This window comes from Alligator sinensis, unplaced genomic scaffold, assembly GCF_000455745.1.
Source record: "Alligator sinensis unplaced genomic scaffold, ASM45574v1 scaffold1003_1, whole genome shotgun sequence".
In the NCBI taxonomy this organism is placed as follows: Eukaryota; Metazoa; Chordata; order Crocodylia; family Alligatoridae; genus Alligator; species Alligator sinensis.
In genome coordinates this window covers 493,350-516,209 of record NW_005842557.1, presented here as the reverse complement: position 1 = coordinate 516,209, position 22,860 = coordinate 493,350, and the positions used below count along the sequence as shown (strand labels likewise).

At 44.8% G+C, this 22,860-nt stretch overlaps 1 protein-coding gene across 10 annotated transcripts in view; it reads right to left on the bottom strand.

Annotated features, from left to right (window-relative positions):
* The window catches only part of MLPH (melanophilin), an 87,482-nt gene that overhangs the window by 50,828 nt on the left and 13,794 nt on the right, over positions 1–22,860 (bottom strand). For 8 of the 10 annotated variants that reach the window (XM_025213946.1, XM_025213951.1, XM_025213948.1 and 5 more), the window contains exons 2-4: positions 14,447–14,582; positions 6,349–6,570; positions 4,167–4,303 (exon numbers count right to left, since the gene is read on the bottom strand). In XM_025213946.1, coding sequence (XP_025069731.1) covers positions 4,167–4,303; positions 6,349–6,570; positions 14,447–14,556 — 469 coding nt within the window. In that variant the 5' untranslated portion in view covers positions 14,557–14,582. The remainder of the gene's footprint in view (positions 1–4,166; positions 4,304–6,348; positions 6,571–14,446; positions 14,583–22,860) is intronic. The other 2 variants (XM_025213952.1, XM_025213955.1) reach the window with 2 other exon arrangements.

The window sequence follows — 22,860 nt, the reverse complement described above, 5'->3', positions numbered from 1 at the left end:
GGTCCACAGCTCCCAGCCTGCCCCCAACAGAAGGCAGCAGCTGCTGCAGCAGAAGCAGGAGCCAGCTCCCCAACTGCTTTCTGCTGTCTACTGTAGGCTTGGGCACAGGGTGGGGCCAGCTCCTGGCGGCAGTGTGCACTCCTGGGGGGCAGACGGGGGACCTGCACCCCCCAGATCTGTGCGAGGGGCAGGGGCAGGGCAGGTGCGCACTGTGGGCTTGTGCTCCCTGCCGCGCTGCCCTCCCCTGCCACCTCTGCAGAGCAGCGTGTAAAAGCCAGTGCAGCAGGGCACAGCGGGGAGGCACACGAAAGCTGTCTGCTACTCTGAGCTCCCCACTGCCCTGGCCACACTTCCCCTGCAGGTGGGGGCAGCAGCGAGAGGCACAACTGCTGCCCTCCCCCGGGGCCCTGCAGAGTGCGCATGTATGATCTGGAGCTGCCTGCTGCTGCAAGCTCCATGCTGCCCTGGTCACACTTCCCTTGTGTGCATGGGGACAGTGTGGGCAGCAGCGCAGGGGTTGTACCCCTTGCTGCTGCCCCTGCCTGCAGAGGAAGTGTGGCCAGGGCAGCGGGAATCTCAGAGCAGTAGGCAGCTTTTGTGTGCTTCCCTGCTATGCCCTGCCGCGCTGGGTTCCACAGGCTGCTCTGCAGAGGCAGCGGGGAAGGGCAGCATGGCTGGGGGCATCACTGGCACCTGCTGCTTGCCTGGGCTAGGGCTAGGAGGTGGCGAGGGCCAGGGGCAGGGAGGCAGCAGCTGTTTGCAGCCTCCCAGCCCCGGCCTCGGTTTGGCGCCTGCCAGCCACGGCTCCTGGGCTGCTTGCAGCAGGGCTTCCATCCTCCCAGCTTCTTGCTGGGCGCAGCCCAGGTTCTGTGGCTGGCGGCAGCTGCCTAGAGCCCAGGCTGGCAGTCACATGCCGAGCAAAATGGCCTTGTGTGCCATGCTTGGCACGCGTGCTGGGGGTTGCTGACCCCTGGACTAGGAGATCTGGGACTGTCAGCCTGGGGAACAGAAGACTGAGGGCGAATTTGGTGGCCGTCTATAAGGATGTAAGAGGTAAATATCGGGAGCTGGAAGAAAAACTGTTCACTAGGGTGTCTCAGTGGAGGACAACGAGCAATGGCCATAAACTGTTAAGGATGGTTTCAGATCAGATGTAAGGAAGAACTTTACGGTAAGGGTGACCAGAATTGGGAACAGACTTCCGAAGCAGATGGTGCAGTCCCCAACCTCGGAAGTCTTCAAGAGGAGACCAGACAGACACCTTGCTGGGATCATTTGATCTCAGTAGTATTCTTGCCCAGAGCAGGGGGTTGAATTCAGTGAACTTTCGAGGTCCCTTAGAGCCCTTAATTTCTATGATTCTATGATAAAACAGAAGTTTATCCAATCCAGTGACTTTTCATTTGAGACCTGCTTTGATTCTATTTAACACCAGGAAAAACGTTCACATACAAAATAAAACAACCCCCCCCCCCACTTTTGATTTGCCAAATATTTAATTTTGGTGTGTCCAATATAATTTTTTTTGAATTACCAGTGAATCAAAAATAAATAAATTATTTATTAGCTTTTAGCTAATAAAAGAGAAAAGCTTAGCTTTTCTCAGAGCTAACAAAGATGCTCATTTTCTGTGACCTTTGCTGTCTGCCACATGTTCTCTAGTAGAGACTGTATGTAGATGGTGGTTTTGACTAAAGCTTTGAATGTTTTGAATCTTAACTGAGAAATTGTGCGATGTGAAGCAGATGACCTGAAGTACTAAAAGCCAACTTAATTAAGTTCCTGGTTCTGAAGCTTGTTTTCCTATCTGACCTGATGGTTCCTGAAGTTAAGAAACTTGTTGCTAAGTTTCACCCATCGTCCTATGTTTTTCAAGGGTATGAACAAGGAAGGAAAAGAAAACTATATTTGGGTACATTGTATTCTAACAATATGAATTAACAGAGCTAGGGTATTTTATGAACTGCATTATTAATAAAGGCCTGAATTCAGTAATGTAATTATCAAATGCCAAATGATAAGTATCCAAGTCCCATTACTTCCATCAGAACTACACAGGGATTTAAAATGAGGCAGTCTTACATACTTTGCTGAACTGCGGGGTCCATCCTGGGTACGGTGGATGCTGCAGTACTATACTAAACATAAAGGCTAGAATTACTCTATCACAATGCCCATTGTAAAGCCAAGGGACTATAAGGAGGTCATAACAAGCTTGAGGAGCCAGGCAATTTAACTGTGTTTACTAAATAAGAAAAGTAATTAGCCCCTCTATAATGAAAAAGATTACACTGATTATAATCTTCATGCTTGTTTCAGTTCTTTCTTTGTTTTAACCTAAACTCTATGTCTCCATTTTAGAGAGTGACAGCACTGGTACATGTTCAAAGTGAACTTTTTATAAAGTGATTGTCAGATCCATTCATCATTTTAAATCCAATCTACACTATGGGCTTTTATTCATATGTCTATAAATTTCTGTGTTAAAACAGGCTCAATCAGTTCTTACCCATGACATTCCTGCAAGCTGTTCTCACATCAGAGTCAAAAGGTTTTTAGAAATGTGAATTACAGATGCTACATGTTAAAAGCAGATAATGCTCACATAATTAATTCTCTCTCCACAGCTATATTCAATAGGTGTTTCTAAGCTATCCCACCAACCTTTGAAACAAAGAATTATGAAATACCCGTTTTATAGAATTTAGCAACACTATTATTAATCTTCTTGATTCAGATAGTACTGCCAAGCCCAAGCAAATGCATGAGGTTGGCTTAAGAAATCATGAGATTTAAAAATGCATTGGAGTCATTTACTTCTATTTCTATTATTATTATTATTGGTAGGTGGATAAGGATTAAAACTTTTTTATATTATTATTTTAAAACAAACCCTGAGATTCTCTCATCATTGGAATATTGTAGGTTCTGAGTCTTGGAATATTTGGATTTTTTCTTTTAAGTTGCAGGACTTGGTAACATCACAAAATATTTCCAGAAGACCACCGCATGGGCATTTTTGAGTTTATCATGTCCCTATTTCCCACCCAATCTTCACAGATGTGCTTTTCACATATTGTGCTACTTTTTGATACTTTAGAACTGTCACATGAAGCACATCACACTTCCCTTTGCTTTCTTTGACATTGAACTGTGCTGACCAAGAGCAAACTCAGCAGATTTGCTCCTTGACTTTTGAAGGGGTAGCCAGCCTTCTTCACAACATGCGCCAGCTTTAAGAGCCCAGTTGCTTTTAAAAACTGTGCAACACTGCCACCTGCTGGCAAGTTAGAATGCAATTATTTACTGGTTTGTAGAAAGCCGGATAAATAGTAGGTGGTACATTTTTGAGATAATGGGCCAGAACCCCAACCTGCATAAATTGTCCGAGTCATACTGAAGCCATTTTTTTAAAATATATCCACACTCTTTGGTTTCCTTGGTATTAGGAAAGGTAAATGCTGATTGAGGGATAAATCCGCAGCTGGTCCAGAGAAGAGCGGAGCATTGTATGTGGGGTAAGAGGGAAGGTGACATCAAATCCTGACCCTACAGCCCTAGAGCAAGTGAATCTTTTGATATCATCCATTGCCTTGGTTCACTGCACTGACAAAACTTAGAGTGCAGTGCACACCAGGCTTTTGCCATGACATGCTCCTGATATCTACAGGTTCAAAAGGGCTGAGACTACACCAGATGGGTAATCTTGGAAAACCCTCAGATGACATTTAGGGCATTTTTAGTGTATTGCTCTGACTATGCAGTGCCATTAGCTAGAGCTGGGACTTAAAGACTTAGATGCAAATACAACTATAAGAGCACCATATTTATATTATTGTGTATATTACTACAACTAAAACATACACACAACCAAGCTCACCCCCATTGTTGATGAAGTTGCACCAAGCATACATTTTATCTAAACAGCATAATTTCTTATGATGCCAATCATTTCTTAGTTTTAAAAAAAGCAAGCAAGCAAGCAAGCAACTAAACTAAAACAAAACAAAACAAAACAAAAACAATAACTTGGCATTAATTTGGTTAGATTTTAAACACCACTAGCATAAATAGCCCTTATATAATGTTGTATATATTCAAAGCACCACAGCAACGTTAAAGAACTATGTAAGGCAGGTTGAAGGGATCCCAGACTTTTGTCTTACCTAGTAATGCTGGATTCATTCCCTGCCCAGGCTGAAGCCTGCCACAGAGTGACCGCATCACTTTAGCGCTTCCAAATCTCTTGAAACGGGACCGCACATGTTCATAATACCACTCCAAGGAGCCAATCTTTACAACCCTATGCAAAACAGAAGTAGAGCAAGATGTGGGAATATACAGATATAAGCCAGTGTGGCCATGCTGTCATCGGCCAAGCTTCAACCCAGCACCTCTCAAAGTCAACAGAAAGACTTTTACAGTCTTCAACAGTTGTCAGATTGGGCCCCAAAATGAAAGACAGACAAAAATCAAAATATAGGATCTATTTCCCTAACAGCACAACAGGCACATGCATATCCACCCTCCTTCCTACTCTGAGTCAGTAAGACGATATTGGCATTTCAGCTAGACCTTCTACGGACACTGTTCCCATCTCTGTGGCACATCGTATGGAGCATTACGCACCATCCAGCTGTAAATGCCACAGGGATTTCCATGTTAGTTTAAGTTGCTGTGTTTTTGGGATGGAATGATGGCTCAAGTTTCCTCCTTAATAAAATGACCTAGTGGGGCTTACTGAAAAAGACCTCTGTGGTCATTATGTGGCAGATTTGCGGAGTACCTTTGGCTTGTCGTAACTATATTTTCCCTGGGGGTATAAACCCCTGAATCTCAGGCCCTCTTGCAATACAACTTCTGGCTTTCCTCAAGTGAATGATCTGATACCTTGTGCTAGGAAATGTGTTACTAGTTAAGAAGACCAAGGGTCATAGTCTGTATTGTGCAATTCTGCTGAGGTCAAGGAAGCAATGTGGGTGTAACCAAGGCCAGTACCAGCCCTAGAGCCTTACAGCACCTGTAATGGTAACAACATTCCCTTCAGCAGCTCTGGAGGATGTCTGCACAGAGGCTCCATTTCCTCTAGGCTAGACCGTGAATAGCCCTCATGTACTGAGATGGTAAAGATCCTCCCTGAGTTTTACACCCAAGGCAAAGTTGTGTCACTCTGTCAGTCTCTGTGCCTGGAAGGTACAAGATTCATTCCCTTTGTATGCCATATTAGTCCAAAAGACAGGGAGGGGACCATGTCTCAATTCTCCCTCCCCATCCTGAGACTGTAAGAGCCTGGACAAGCTCCAATTTTAGCCAGTGCCTTGAAGGCCTGATGGTACCACCTCTACTGCACTCTACTGAATCCTCAACCTCCCTTTTAGAGTATGTACAACAATGGCTCTTCTTGTAAGTCTATCCATTCAGGGCAGAATATTGCTTAAGGGTACTTCCCACAGCGTAACACCCATCCTCTAATGGCACTTCTTTTGAGCAGAGTTCACAGTTCAAGGAGCTCCTGAGAGGGCTGGCCCAAGGAGAATGAGTGCCCAAGGAGAGAGCTTGTGTACCTGGTTCAGAAGAAGTGTCACTGACATCTAACATCCAGAAAGTGCAGAGAAGCCCCAGGGAAGGTGAACTGACCTGAGGTTACTGTAGTAACTCGGGTACCCCTGTATCAAACCTCCCTGGAGAGGGAACTGGTACTCAAGAACCGTTGTGATCCTCTATCATAATATTTCTTTGCTGAGCCTACAGGGATTCTTCGTAAATACACCACTAGCTAATCCAGCTCTGACAAAGCCCTCTTCATTGATATATTTAAAAGCACTTTACAATGGGAGGGCTGTATCATTCCAGTTCATGGATGGGGTAGTGGAAGTAAAGAAGAGTTCTTGTCCCAGGTTATCCAACAGGCCAGGAATTAGTTAGGACTTGAACCCAGGTCTCCTGAGTCTCTGTCAAAACACTTATTCACCAGACCACAACACCTCTCAACTTCAACCTAATTCCACTGTGTCCAGGCCTATATCACTTCCCTGCTGAGAGCAGGGTCTCCTCTGCTCCCTTGCATCTCTCATGTGCTCAGACCTGGCAGTTGGGCAGTGTAGATGTTTTAGAGGGGTTCTTAGCATGTACCCCAACATAACATGTGTGAGACAGAGCACAAGCGTGTTGTGAGACGCATGCCATGGCATCTACTCTGCCTAATTCCCAGGCTTGGGCACACAAAGAGCAAGAGTGAGTGTGTGGCACTTATTTCTTAGCAGAGGACACAGACTCAGCAGGGAGGCAGCGGAGATGTGGCCTCCAACACTTGTTCCTTTAAGAGGTTGGCTGATCCAGTCCCTTTACCTGGATAAACGGCAAGGGTCACAGACCCAGCCCTGGTCCTTTTTGTTGTAGCGGCTGCAGTTCTTACAAGTGTAGAAGTGGCAGTCTAGGCACTGTCGCTTGCTGTTCACCAGGAACTTGAAAGGCTGCAGACAGTGGACACAGTGGGTTTCATTTAGGTGGGACTGATTGGATAAGAACTCCCTCTTGGTACTCTCTCTCTCAATCTTGCCTTTCAGATCCCTTAAACAGAACAAACAAACATACATCAGGAAATCAGAAAGGGAAATGAATATAAGGGGGCTGAGTCTGAAAAATAGTCTTATTGGAGCAGTCCAGCTGCAAGATCACATCAGTGTATCTGAGAACACAAGCCGACTCAATAATTGATTTTTTTAAACCTGTGTAACATGAGGACTATGATTTCATTTAGCACAACTTGCCCCATGACTAGCTCCATAAATGTGAAAGCCCAAGTCTCGTGGCATGTAGAAAATGCCCTAGGGCAATTATCAGCAATGAATCATGTATTAGAAAACAGAGAACTGGTTTGTATCTAGATTCAGATTGAGTTTAGGCTAAGGATGGAGAGTTCAAGGCCAAACCTAAATCTGTAAAGACTCAGATTCAGAGCTGGCCATGCTGAAATCTTGTCAGCTGGTCCTTGTAAGATTGTGGTTGTGAACAGCAGAACTGTGACTAGGTTGGCTGTTTTCACAAGGCTTTGCCTACATCCAAAACATAACAGAGGCGCTGGGGTTTGGAACCAATTTACTGTTCCAATTAGTTCTAATCAGAAATTAAAAACCATACAATCACATCCTTAGGACTTCAATGAAACTCATTTTCCTCTAACTGAGGACATGATCCAACAATCATTTATTTCAGGCATTTTGTTATAACTGGGGTTTGGGAATGAAGAGTATGGAAATTGGCTAAAAGCAGAAAGACTGTCTGTTCATGCATCTTCGCTAGACAGTGCATTGTGCCTACTCCACTTTGCTACTGTGCCAATGCTTACAAAAATATTTCATTGTCTAGTCCCATAGGTTTTAACCCAACACACAGAACAGTTTGTTAGTTTATAAGAAAGCAATTGTGAAAGATGTTCCAGCCCCACAAATGACCATCTCCTCTATGCTTTGCTTCACAATAGCTCTTTTCTGCTAACAAGCATTTTATTTGCTTCTTGGACACGAAAGCCTGGACTCAATGCAGGAAGCCCTCTGTGTACCCTGGGTTTTGAACAGCAGACAGAACTGGCTGAAGAGAGCATTCCAGTCAGTTGAGCAAGCGCAAACAAACACCTGCGTATTAAACTGAATGATGTCTCATTACTTGAAGCTTTTCTATTTGTTCTCAGCACAATGTTTTAGCTAACACCTACCACAGGTTGTTTGACTTCTGGGCTATGATCAGGAGGCCTGCTATTTGATTTGTAGGAAAGGTCTTTCAAGGCTTGTTTTCTATCTGGGCAGGGCTGGGAAGTTGCCTTTTTTCAAACAGAATTAACATTGGTGTAACACAAGGGAAACCTCAATAGGCGAGTTGTTCTTAAAAGACTTAGACTGGAGCCAAAGTAACCTCATTAATTGCACACCACTGCACTGGCTTTAGTGTAGGGTCAATAAATGGATATTAGTGTGACCCATTAAGGGACAGGTCAAATGTCAGCTCAAAGCTAATTAATAAGAAAATAATCCATTCAACTTTTTTTCCCTTTCAGGTACTGGGTGATGGTGGAGTGGACAGAAAGACTGCAGGCCTGCGCCTGAGCCAAAGCGTGTGGGGCAGGATAGGAGGGCATACTTCTCTGGTCCTACAGGAGCCTTCCCAACTTTTATTCAAAGAGGCTGGGACAGACATCAGCTGCCAAGACCTGGGATAATTTTTCTTAACTGAGCTTCTTAGCCTTGGCTAAAACTCTAACTTGGTACAATCCAGAATAGTTTTATTACCTTGAATGAACTGTGCTGATTTACATTAGCTGTGAATCTGCACCACTATGAGCATGCGCCATGCATTTGCACGGTGCTTAGAGTTAGATCTTTACAGTAGCAAGACCCTGTCCATCACAATGAGTGACTTATAAAGGCATTATTTTATGCTTGCACAGCACATAACACAAGGGACCTCAACTTGGCCATGGTCTGTGGTTGGTACCACAATAGAAAATGTGAAATAATATTAATTCCATGTGCCCAATGTAACTTTTCTCATGGGGCTTATATGCTCCAGCTGTTTCCAAGGGAACTAGAAACTTTCACTAGACTGGTTTGTCTTGTTTTCCAAGTCTCACCCCATTCCTCCTGCTCCAGAGATGCCAAGGTGATGACAGACCTCAGCTGAACTGACATAAAGGTTACAATAACCACGTGACATTAAATAAAAAATATTTTCAGAAGTCATGATCACAACCTGCTGATCTGTTACTATATTCAGTGCTGAATGAGTAATCAAAGTGCAGCTGATACAGACTACTAAAGGAATCAAGAACACGTCTATACCCGAAATTTATGCCAGGCTCTGCATTCACTACCTCCTGAATGACTAACCTCCTGAATGACTAACAGTGCAGCTGCATTCATAAGGGAATCCAGGATTATGGTGAGGGGGATGCAGCCACATCCCATATGGCTGTGTAGTGCTGGCACAGTGAGCGGACGCCGTGATCCTGGATGCCAGTAAGCTCTTTGAGAATAGAGCTGAAACATGGACAATTGCCAAGCTAAGTCACCAGCGAGAAATTGACGGTCAGAGGACAGGAAAAAAGGGGTCAAGGCAGTTTGGGGCATGGGGAGTCAAGGCTGGAGCCTGGAACAAGGAGTCAGTAGGCAGGAATAAGGATGAAGCCAGGAAACCAACAAGGTGGACCCAGGCAACAAGAAATTAGGACCAAACAAGCAGCACCTAAAACACTAGGAACAAAAAGGCAGGACCCAGGGACTGGGAAATAAAGAGTCAATGGCTGGAGCCAAGGCATCTGTTATACTGAGTAGCCTGCTGTTTATAAGCAGGCAGCTGCCCCATGATAGGGGCACTTAGGCTACTGGCAGCCAGGCAGACTCAGTAATCATGACCTGCTGGGGGCAATATAGCCTGCTTTCTGCCCTGCCTCCTGACCTGCTTCCAGTAAGAAAGGGGACAACTTTTCTTCTCTACTTCCCCTTCCCCATCTCCTGTCATTTCATAGTTTCTAGGGTCATAAGGGACCTGAACAGATCATCAAGTCTGACCCCCTGCCCTGGGCAGGAATGAGTGCTGGGATCATGATACCCCAGCCAGATATCTATCTAACCTCCTCTTGAAGACCCCCAAGGTAGGGGAGAGCACCACCTCCCTTGGGAGTCCATTCCAGAGCCTGGCAGCCCTAACCATAAAGTAATGCCTCCTGATGTCCAGCCTGAACCTACTCTCAATCAATTTGTGGCCGTTATTCCTTGTTATCCCAGGTGGTGCCCGGGGGAACAGAGCCTCACCTATTTTCTGCTGGTGCCCCCTGGTGAGTTTATAGATGGCCACCAGATCCCCTCTCGGTCTTCTCTTGTGGAGGCTGAATAGATTCAGGCCTTCAGCCTCTCTTCATAGGGCCTGACCCGCTGTCCCTTGACCATGCGAGTGGCCCTCCTCTGGACCCTCTCAATGCTAGCCACATCCCTCTTGAAGTGCGGTGCCCAGAACTGGACGCAGTACTCCAACTGCGGCATGACCAACGCCACATAGTGGGGAAGGATCACCTCCCTGGGCCTGCTTGTGATGCATCTATAGATGCATGACAAGGTGTGGTTACCCTTAATGACCGCTTCCTCGCATTGGCGGCTGATGTCCATCCTGGAGTCAACAATGACTCCAAGATCCCTTTCAGCCACTGTGTTGTTGAGAAGGGTGTTCCCCAGCCTGTAGGTGTGTTGCAGGTTCCTTCTCCCTAGATGCAGTACCTTGCACTTGTCTGCATTGAATTTCATTCTATTCTCATCTGTCCACCTCTGTAACCTGTCTAGATCTAGTTGGATTCTGTCCCTCTCCTCCAGTGTGCCCACTTCTCTCCACATCTTTGCATCATCAGCGAATTTAACAGTGTGCTTTCCACGCCCACCTCCAAGTTGCTGGTAAAGATACTGAATAGCACAGGCCCGAGGACCAAGGCCTGGGGAACTCCACTGCCCACATCCCTCCAGGTCGAAAATGACCCGTCCACTACCGCTCTCTGGGTACGACCATCGAGCCAATTTGTCACCCATCTGACTGTGTAGGCATCAATGCCGCAGTCGCCTAGTTTTTTTATGAGAATGGGCTGAGAAACAGTGTCAAAGGCCTTCTTGAAGTCCAGGTAGACAACATCCACCTCAATGCCCACATCCAAGGACTTTGTGACCTGGTCGTAAAAGGAAACAAGGTTAGTCAGGCAGGATCTGGTTGCAATGAACTCATGTTGGTTGCCACTGAGCATTACCTCCCATTTCTGACCTACCCAGCCTGTATTATAAGCACTTTTAATCCTGGATGCAATGGAGTTAATGTGAAACTACTGTGGCACAGGGTCTGTTTAATGTACCATGAAAAAATATTTTAAATATCATAATATTCCAGCTGCACCTCCATGCCTGGCCACTAAGGGCAGTCTCTGTGCTCACACACACCTTGCTCAGAAGTTTCTTTCAGGGGGGAAGAATTTGTTGCAGATGAAAATGGGTCATATACAGTATGGACTGATAGCAGTGAACTTTTTTCTTGGCTATGTGTCTGTGCAGAGGAGCAAGAATCATTGTTTACCCCATCTTTATGCATTTAGGTGCTGGCTCTCAGCACCCAAGGATAAGTAACATTTACCTACTGAACACTTACACAAGTGGCTCTCAACCTTTTCAGTCAGACCTCTCTCCAAACTTTTTTGAATTTGGTGGTACCCTCATTTGAGAACTACTGAGGGAAGCTGAGGCAGCAAAATAGTAGTTCTCAACTGAGTGTCCCCAATGCCAGGTAAAAATGCCCTGTGCCCTTGTGCACGGCCTGCCCAGAAAGGGCTGTGACATGTACACACTTTCTTACCTGAGGGAAGCAGAAATTCTGCTTTGGAAAGGGTGTCTCTAAAGTTTGATGCCTCCCAAGGTGGCATCTCTCTCACTGAGCACAGAGTGAGCATGCTGGCCTTTTGTGATGCTCACTGTTTACTAGCCCTTGGTGAGGTACTTTCCTCCAGAGTAATTTGCCTTTACTTTATGGTGGTGCCAAACCTTTTGCCTCCACAGGCCAGATAAGTGGAGTAGGGTAGGTCCATGGGCCAGATCCCACATGTCCTGATCTAGACCTGTGCTACCCTGGCTCCAGCCAAGCAACACCCTGAACTGGACCCTTGATGCCAGATCCAGCCATGTGTTACCCCAATATGGACCCATGCCACTGGATCTAGCCATGTGCCACCTCGATCAGGACCTGTGCCACCTGATCTGAACCCACTTGTCCCGATCCAACCTGTGCACCACCTGGTCCGGTCTTGACCCAGACACATCTGGCATGTAGGGCCACATTATCTGGCCTGTGGGGCTCCCCCATGGGTCTGGAAACTTGGCAGCAGGGAAACTGCTCCTCTACCTCCACTGGTCAGACTTGGCCCATGGGCCAGGGGTTGAGCACCCCAGCTGTAGGGTCAAAGCTGAGCAGACACATTGTGCACAGCCTAACACCAAAGTGCATAACTATTTTGGGGTAAAGGGTCATTTCTTGGAAAGTCCAGAGTAAATACAAACCAGTGTAGGCTGCACAGGTGAACCAGTCACATATCTATCAATTTACTAGATTTTCTGGGATAGCACTTTGGTAAAGCAAAACAGGCTATTACTAGCTCCCTTGCCATCTAGTAGACTTACTATTGACCATCATCTCCAGACAGCTGGGTGTGTATCTGTGCAGAAAACTTAGGTCATTTACTCTGGAGTAGAATCCAAGATAAGTTACCTGGGAGCAAACATGTAATGTGTCTGCACCCAAGGGCTCTTCACCATTCTGTGTGGCTGCTTGGTAAACCTTTAAATCAATCCTAATGCACCCTACAAAATACAGCCTGCTCCAGACTGGAACTCCAAGGTTCTGCTGCAAAGCAAACAGGCAGATTTGCTTCTGGCAACTCATTTTTGTGTATGGAAGACAAGTAAGCTTGTGTAAATGCTTCTCTGATGAGCAGTTAGTAAAGCCATGGTGGTATTAACATGAATGAGAACAAGATGAAAACTCATTTTGAGGTCTGATATTACATAAACCAGAGGTAGAAATTAATGGCACAGTAGGATATACAGATACACCTTCAAGACCTGGTAGGTATTTTGTTTCTGTCTCCTAACCCTCAAGACATATCCAGCATCCTGATGCTATCCCCCTGGAAATCAGCCTCAAGAGTTAATTACATGAATTGACCCTTTGTTCTTGGATTGTGAAACAGTTATGTTTGTACCCTCTTGTTCTTGAAGACTTGTTCTTCAAGCTATCATATGACCTAAAACATTCCTTTCTAGCTCTGGCTTTCTGCAAGACATCTCCTTTTGAAATCACATGGGAGAGAGAATGGGTTAGCTAATGAACTGGTCTAAAACATTTTCAGGCCCAGTGATCGAAAAGAAAAAAAATGCTGATCCCTGCCACACTAAATCAAACTCATCAAGGATAAAGCTTTCCTTCAACTTCCAGCATTACTGGACCATTCAGACTAACCTGTGCTTTACTGCAACTAATGCTGGAGCATCTTCTTCAGGATTTACTATAAACTTTATCATTTCTGATCTTCCTCTCATGCTCCCCTGAATCAGACATTTCACAAGGCTGATTACATTGAAATGGCCTGGCAAAGCAGGAAAAATATGTTTAACAGTATAACCAGAAATTTCTGCCCAAGGAAGTGCACAGGAAAGTCTGCAGGTCAGGATGGAGACCCTTTGGCAAACTGTGGGGAAATCTGAACTTCTTGCAGTGGATAGCAGGCATTTGCTGTTTCTGATTTTTGTTGGCACTAGAAAATTCACTCTCTCCAGGTCCACTCTGGCTGGGAGGAAGTCAGCTCATTGTGGCCACAGGAAAATCTTTTATGGTTACAGTACAAATCAAATACAGTAAAGTGATTAATACAAATGGAATCTCAATGGAACCACCCACTTACGATGTATGGTGGAGTTGAGTCAGTTTCTACCTCTTATCCTTTACAGGAATTGAATAGCCTTTCCCTTCACTTTCCAGGTACTATGTCTCTTCTCCACCTTGATTTTTGCTCTACATGCTGCATGATTAGTCTTTAGAACTATGCGAGATATAGCTGGTGACACAAGAAAAATAATGCATCTATCTCCCATGCCCACTAGATTTCACTATTAAAAACCCCCCAAAAACCTTGTGATGTGAGAAACTTGTTTTAGACAACTGCTTGAACAAACTGTAGCCAGACACTTCTGTTCAAACAGAAGTACAGATAACTTCTCTACCATACACTTTGGCTCCTAGGCACAAAACGATTGACCCCAATGCAGACTGCAGCTGGTCCAAATTCTTAGACTTGAATTATCAACCATTTTGGGGAGAAAAGGTCCCATTTTAAGGAGACAAACAAACAAAATTTTTTATAGAATTTGACCCATTTTAAATCAGCACTTTTGTAAACCGTGCACTTATGAGAATCATGTTGATATTTGAATTCAAGCCTATAAAAGCCCATTAATAAAAACAAAAGTGACCAAAGCTAATTCTGTCCTTTGATCCATGCAGAGAGCTCCTCCTGATGTCACTTGCTCTTGTGTATTTGAAACTAGATGTTGGTTCATCATGCTTCCCTGGATGATGATAATGCCTTGGGGTGCCCAATTTCTTGGTGTAAACTGATGTAGCTATGCTGCTTTAAACCAATGATTGACCCCAATGGAGCTACCGTAATTTGCATCCATTGAGTTCTTAGTTTCAGAAAAATTTGGTGGACTGGGGTAATAGTCAGATTCAAGCTTCATTCTTTTTTCTTGTCTGTATTTTCAGACTCTTGGCTTAATCTCTAACGTCTGTTTTCATGTTTAACAAGATCTAAAGGGACCTGCTATTTCCTTCAGAGTCATCAAAGCCTTGAAGTAGCCCTAAAGAATGTACTCACTCCAATCTTTCTTCCTCTTTCTTCCGTAGATCAAGGTCCCGTTGAACCACTTCCCAAACATGCTTGGCCTCTTCATCTGTGAGCTTGGACAGATCCAATTTCCTTCCCATCCTAGCAAGGAGTTATGTTAAGGAACCTAAACAGCAGGAAAAAGAAAAGCAGTGAACATTACCATGACAGGCCAAATTAGAGACAATCCCGATATGCTTTCTTGGGAGACACTATCTTATTTTTACTCATGAGGGTACAAGCTCACACCTTCTGGGAAGGATTTGATATTGACATAGGAAAAGCATTTTATTCCATCTCTGTCAACACCCATATGAGCTGGTCCATTCAAACAATTTGGCATGCTAGATGGTATGGAGAACTATACTTGGCCTCCTGTGATAATGTAACTTAACCACTGACAGAACCTGCTTTTAGAGGGGGAAAGAGAGGGGAAGGGAAGAGAGAAAGACTGAGTATAATTTAAGGCCAATTACTAGCAGGAATTATGGGAAAGTGGTATTTCCTTTTACCAGTCTTCTTGGGACTACAAGATGCACTTGCAAGTCCTCATTGGATTTGTGTTGTGGAATGAATTGCTAATTAGCAAGTATAGACTATAAGATAAACCTGAACTAAACTTGACTGCTTTAGGAGTATTTAAGGTCATTGTGTCCATAAGGGAACAGAATGAATGGGATTCCCTGAAGTTCAAGTCTGATAAAATGGAAAAGAACTACAAAACCTCAAGGGATAAGTGGCATATATATACTTTGTTGTTGTCTGTCCTTTCCTTTATTTTCCTCTGCAAACAGCACATACAATAAACAAAGAAACCATGTCTCAGGGCATGCGGTCTTGTAGGCATCTGAACTACAGTACATGCTTAGACTTTTAAATGTCATTCCTAGATGATGATCTGATACAGGGAGAGAGAGAGAGGAAATGACACTTGCCAAATGTGGTGCTCAGGACAGGTCCTGGAGGACCGGAAAAGGGCCATTGTGGTCACTATTTTCAAGAAGAGGAGGAAGGAGAAACCAGGTAACTACAGACCGGTTAGCCTGACCTCTAACCTTGGCAAGACCTTTGAGAAAATTGTTAAGGATCACATTGGTGGGGGACCAGCAGGTAAAATAATGCTAACGGGCAACCAGCATGGGTTCACAGCAGGCAGATCCTGCCTGACTAACATGGTTTCTTTTTGTGACTGGGTCACAAAATGCTTGGATGAAGGAATAGAGGTAGATGTTATTTACTTAGGTTTTAAAAAGGTCTTTGACAGTGTCGCACACAATTCTTATAAATAAACTAAACAGTTGCAATGTAGATGATTACACAGTCCAGCGGATGGAAAATTGGCTTATGGGACGCACCCATAGAGTGGTGGTGGATGTGTCGATTTCTACCTGGAGAAATGTGGGCAGCAGAGCGCTCCAAGACTCTGTCCTTGGACTGGTACTGTTCAATATCTTCATTAGTGAGTTGGATGAGGGAGTAGAAAGCACTCTGTCCAAGTTTGCAGATAACACCAAACTATGGGGGGAGGTAAACTAAAGGGCAGGGAGAGAATCCAGGTGGATTTGGACAGGCCAATTTACCATTTTGGGTAAGTACAGACAGTGAAAAAGTCCAAGGCTGAATCAAGTCAATCTTCACAGATGAGTTTAAGTTACGTAGATTAAACCGATAAACAAGCAAACAGACATTCACACTTAATTACACAAATGCAGCCATATACCTGCAGTGGTTCAGGCCAGAAGCTGGGGGGTGCTAGAGCATGCCTCCCTACTTGGCTGGAGCAGGCAGCTTGGGCCAAGGCTACCACCTACCCTGCAAGACGGTGGGGGAGGAGGGAGTTGTGGGGAAAGTGCAAGCCATCCTGGGAAGCTGGGGGACTTAACTTGAATGTGGAGGGGATCTGGGATGGAAGTTCAATAACCCAGTTTAATCTAAATCAATTAAGTCTGATACTACATCCATCCAGGTTTATCTTAAACTGGTTTCAGCCATTTTGAAAGTGGTTTATGAGCACTGAACTTCTGTCATGTTACAGATTTGAACCAGTTTCTGATCACATATACCATTTTGTGTGTGATTTCTGTCCCTAGTCTTTATGCTCATAAGAGCAGGATAGCTACAAATGAAAATTTAGGTCATCCCCAAAAAATGGCAAATGGGTGATGAGCAAACTTTGGATGTCTTGGCAAATCCTTTATATTGGCTAACTGCGGCTATGCCTGTGCAAGAGTAAGTCCAGAAAGTTCATTGCTGAAAAAAGGTATGAAAGTGAGAACTCTTGATCACTCTGTCTAATGTTAAGCAAATTTTTCAAATTCTACTTCAAATGATCATTTCTGCATTTGGTTTCTTGGCTTGTGGAATGCAAATGGTGTAACTGTCTTGTCAACAAATAAATGTTTCCTTACTTCTTTGAGATGAATGTATATTGTGTTTGGGAAGGGATAGGAAACTGAAAACAGGCATGCAGATATTCAGCTGAATGTGAATAGTTAGAAAGTACTCTTCTCCTAGCAAACCTGTGCCTTGGAGGTCTTGGTATAATTAACTGCACCAAAAACCTTTAAACAGGGTCTCATTGTGATGTGCTAAATATTAACTTGCTGTTCAGATTCATTGGGTCAAAGCCATTCTACAAATAAGCTTACATAAGTAGCTGAGAAACTAATTGCTCATTTCCTAGTAAAACACTTGAGCCTGTTGAGCTAATACCTCAGCTGGAAGAAGAGTTGTAAATAGATTTTGGTTATGAAATGAAGGTCATTCACTCTCCTCTGATATTTACATCTCCTAAAAATTTGCTTTTGACTCAGAAGACATCTGAGTGTGGTATCAGCTCACCCATCTTTTTCACATCCAGGGTATCAAAATTATTCCATGCCTTCTTTCAGGTGAATTATCAGACTAAAATAGTCCTTTGTGTTTCTGGATAAAATGCAGGGTCTAATTATATGAGGCCAGGATTTTCCCACCTGTGCTGTAGGACAATATCTAAAATTGAGGTGATATGGGTGGAACTTGTTGAAGGTGGATAGAGTATGACCTGGAACTTGGTGTCAGCAAACACAGCTTTTCATCTTTGCATAATGTTATATTGCTGTTTGTTCAAATAACTGAAGGAGAGCTATGTACGTTAAAATTTGCTCTGATTAAGACGGTAATAGAGAAATCTTTTTAGGAGAAAGTGAAACAGTGGTCATAACTAGACCTGCTAAAGTTATGAGCTTGTTTGTAGGTGTAACTTTGGGCCTTGTAGCTTCTGCTGTTACAGGTTAGAATTGAGCATTAATTTGTTAATGACTGCTAGGCTAGGGACAGAGATAAACTGGTTTAAGTGATCAGAAACTGGTTTAAACCTGTAACAGAACAGATGTTCAGTGCACATAAACCAGTTTGAAAATGGCTGAAACTGGTTTAAGATAAACCTGGCTGAATGCAGTATCAGATTTAACTGATTTGTGTTACGTCTCAGCTCTGTATTCTTGGGGAACCCTGGTACAGGATGCAGTCTGTCTGACTCACAAAGGACTCACCCCCCTCCCCTCCTCTACCTAAACGAAACTGATTAAGATGCAGTGAGAGACGCACCTAAGACCCTCACCAGATAAGGGTGACGAGTGAATCAACTGCCCTAGGTCTCATTTACATGAGAGATGGAAAACAGAAAGCCTGAAGCAGAGACTGCAGTGAATTCTGGGACCAGAGAAGCAGGAGAGCGCTGCATGATGGGGAATCTGTGCTTCCAATGTTAATCAACCCATGTTCACACACACCCAGCTCAGCATTTATCAGACCAGTTCTAATCTGGATTTGCTAAGGACTTTTCCCCCCCCAGACACACACACACAGCTCTAAGTTTAATAGGCATCTCGGGCCGTACATTCCCCGGTCCCACTATGGGAGGCCTATTTAAACTTGATTGACTAAAACTCGGTTGCCGGGTTAGGGAATGCTGAGGCAAGAGACCGAGTCAGAGGGGGTATGGGCAACATTTGAACAATGGTTAAGGGTTCATCACAGCATCCAGCCTGCTGGAGCCCTAATCCCAGGTGTTGTCATATCTTTCCCGAGACGACTGGTGGGAGTCCTCTCCACAAAAGGTTATGAGCACCCCAATAATTGTTTTAAGTCTGTTAAAAGACTATAGTAAGATCTGGAAAAGTCATGCTAAGCTGAGGCTTGTGCACAACAAGTAAAAATCCAAAATCCTGATGCTGCAAGCTATCTATTGTTCCTGAAGAAACCATGAGATATCCCATCAGTATATCTGCCACCCATAGGAATTTCAAGCTGGCTCCCAAGTATTTGGGTTACTCCCTAATCTTAAGTGTTTCCTGATTATCAATCAGTTTCCTGAGATGGTCCAAACCAGATAACCCCTTGTCAATAGAAAAGACAATGATTTACACTACTGAGGGTGCTTCGAAGCAGCTGAACTGAGGGTATAAAAATCTGTAAGTGTGTGTGCTGCTAGAGGGAGAAGAGGAAGAGGAAAAGGAAGGAAAAGAAGTATAAGCAGGAGGAAAGAAGGAGAAGAAGAAAACCCCTGTGCTGACACCATCCCCTGTCGTTCTTGGGACGCTGGAAGAACAGATCATCTCTCCCTTCAAGGACTGTGCTACAGACTGTGCCTGTCAGCTTTGCAGCCTGAGTACCGTGGACTAGGTGAGATCCCAGCGTTCTCTGTCTTCTTTCTAGGCATAAACTTCTGAACCTGAACTGTATCAGTTAAGCTTGAGCTAAGTTTCCCCAAATACTTAGTGAAACCAGGGTAGTATTGTCATTGTTGGTGTTTGTTTTTCTTTTGCATGTCTATTACTACTAGTACAATTATATATTTCATATGCTTAGCAATAAATAACTTTTATAGTCAAACTGGTAATAGTTGTGTATATTTTTCCTTCTCTGCTTCTCTTTCCTCCCGTACTCTGCAGCAACGCTTCTTTTACCTATGCTAAAGATCCCTGTGAAGCCCAAATTATTGTGGGGTCTGCTCATCAAGAGGCCAAAGATTGGGACGTGCTGAGTTTGAAACACATAAGGGGATCAGCTTGTACAGGCTGATTGACCCAGTTTGACTCAGACGTGCCCTTATGAACTGAATGCTGGCCCATGAGGGTGTCAGCTGGACACCCAGCCGGATTCAGAGGGATTCTGTTCACCTGTGTGCTTGTGTCTGACTGCATTTTATTGTTGCTCTTATGAACTGATTCTTGGCATATGAGGGTGTCAGCCTGTCCATGCTGATCAGCCCGGCCAGGTCAGGCGTGTCACGTTAATTTGTGTGTGTTTGTGTGTATGACTGATTTGGTGACTGGAGGAACCCAGCCCATTGAGATTGAGTCCTGCAAGATAGCTCCACTGGGGGTCAGGGCTTGCAGAAGGGAGAAATACAGCTCCGTATAGTAACACAAGCAGCACATTGACAGAATCACCAAGACCCTAGAAACTATCCCTAATAAATGAGCACACCCCAAAGTAATGGGCAGATTTGGTAACATTTGGGTCAAACCTGTATATGCAATGTCTGTCCCAGACCTCATCCTAAGTTTAAGTTGAATCAGTCCCCCATCATCTCAGCATGATCTCTGGGCTCGGCAGGGCTCTAATCTCTGCTCCAAAAAGCTGGGCTGGCACCTCCCCTCTGCTCCCTGGCTGCAGCTCTGGCAGAAACTACATGGACAGTGAGGTCTGCTTGGCTTCCTCCTGCTCCCCACTACTCCCACTCCCCACTCTCTGCTGAAGCAGGGATTTCCCCCTCCCCTCTGTCTTACACAGACACCTCTCAGCATTAGCTAGCATACCACATGCTGGCTACGGTCCGTGCTGTGGCAGATAGGACAAAAGCAGACAGCACAGTGTTGGCTCATGGCTTTTTGGAGCTAATCAACAGGTAGCTGGTAATGTCCCTCCATTCCTTCCTTGGAAAAAGTTGTTTAACAAGAGCTTGAACTAATGAGAGACACTTTTGTTTTCTAATGGGCTGATAAACACTGAGTTAGGGTTGCTGAACACTGTTATCAACTCTCTGCTGGGCTGCTTGGGGAGGCAGGGGGAGCAACTCCTCCCTAATCAGAGCATCTTGCTGGTGCCTGGCCATGCACCCTCAGCTCAGCACAGTGGAAGGAAGGGAGGGCTGCTCTAGTGCCCCCTGGCTTCTAGCCAGAGCCACTGCAGGCATGTGCCTGAATTTCTGGAATGAAAAATGAATGTCTATCCACCTCCAAATTGGTTCAAGCTTTGCAGGTTAGACTAACCTGCAAAGACTGAATCAATTCAGGCTCAGGATTTCTGAATGTCTGTCCCTAGTCCTAGTCATCATTAACTTTAAATTTACCTTGTCTTACTATATCAAGCCTGACAATTGGATTTCTGATGACAATATGAATGACACAGTTAGATTGCCTGCCACCAAAATCGTTCTGAATTTGATACAAAGTTCTGAGCTTTTCTATATTGGGGAAACAGACTGAACAGAGGCAGAAACAATTGATCTGGAACAGGAGAGAAGAAAAGATGCTCTGTCAGTGTGGGATAATGGGTGGTTGTACAATCACGGTTCCACAGGCAGATCTGTGGATGTTGAAGTCAGGCTGAAGAGTCAGAGCTAGGGGCATCATTAACTTCATAGATTTTAAGGTCAGAAGGGACCTATTAAATCAAGTCCAACCCTCTGTCCTGGGCAGGAAAGAGGGCTGGGTTCAGATGACCCCAGCCAGGTGTTTGGCCAATCTCTTCTTAAATACCACCAAAGAATGGGACAGCACCACCTCCCTTGGAAGCCTATTCCATATTTTGGGAGCCCTTATTGTAAAGAATATTTTCCTGATGTACAATCTAAATTTGCTCTCCTTCAGTTTGTGGCCATTGTTTCTAGTTACCCCGATCGACACCCTGGTGAACACGGTATCCCCTATTTCCTGCTATGTCCCCCTGATGAGTTTGCAGACGGCCACAAGATCACCTCTCAGCCTTCTCTTGTACAGGCTGAAGAGATTCAAGTTCCTCAATTGGTCCTTGTAGGGTTTTTCCTGTAGGCCTTTAACCAGGCAGGTGGCCCTCCTCTGAGCCCTTTTCAGGTTATCTACATCCCAACTGAAGTGCAGTACCCAAAACTGGATGCAGTATGCCAGCTGCAGCCTGATCAATGCCACATAGAGGGGAAGTATCACCTCCCTGGACCTGTTTGTGATGCACCTACTTATGCAAGAAAGAGTGCTATTAGCTTTACTTATTACCTTATCACATTGGTGACCCATGTTAATTTTGGAGTTGACTACGACTCCGAGATCCCTTTCTGCAGCTGTGCTACTTAGAATGGTACCTCCTAGACTGTAGGAGTGTTGATGATCCTTCCTCCCTAGGTGCAACCCATGGTATCTTTGTTAAACTGCATCCTGTTCTGTTCCGTCCACTTCCCCCAGATTCCATAAACTGGCCCTGGCCGGTAGGCCAAAAGTCCTGGACTAGAATCTGGGGAGGGGAGGGGGGAAAATAGGTGGAGCTGCATGGTATGCCAGGCAGGTAGGTAGGCAGACACTGCTGCTGTGGTTCAGGAGAAAGGTGGATAAATTCATGGCCCCCTAAGATGTCATATCTAGGGTCCCTACATTCCTTGTTCCCACACAGTGGCAATGGTGTCTGCCTGTCCACTAGCCTGGCACACCGTGCTGTTCCGCCTCCCCACTGGACTCCAGCCCAGGACTTTTGATCAACTGGCTGGAACTGGGTCTATGGAATCCAGGAGTATCCTGGACAAACCAGGACGTGTGGTTACCCTAGTTAGTGTCCACATACAGCAATCTATGTTTATTGACTAGCACAATATGTCAGTGAAATAATGCATGGCCACCTAAAGTCTGGAATGACCACAGGGGACATCTTGTCCAACCTCTGAAGGGAAAGCTTTTCCTGACCAGGAATCTGATGCAGACACCACGGATGAGAGCACCGAACGCTGACTTCTAAAGGCTTGTCCACACAGTGGTCCAACCATGATAGGTTCAATCATGCCCCACTCACCTACAATAACAGGCATGTTCCAAACTCAGAGATATGCCAGAGAGGCTGCACTGGGCTCACTCCAGCAGCTGCTCTCAAGGGTACCAGACACCACGGGTTCAAGAGCAGCCATACAGTTATATATCTGCGTCTTCACTGGGGACCTTCCAAGTTTAGAGCATGTTTGACAAGCTGCTGCAAAACAGACAAGCCCTAAACCACCAGGCAGAAAATACAGTGGTCCATGCAACACATGTTCAACTTTAGTATTTCCCTACCCAGAATGGCTGTAGAAGTGCCACCTGTTAATCAGTTGCCCCACAGGAGCACACTCATGAAATAAAGTGGCCCTTGGTCTAAACAGAGGTGACAGACCTGAACCCTAAACACTTACCAATGGTTTA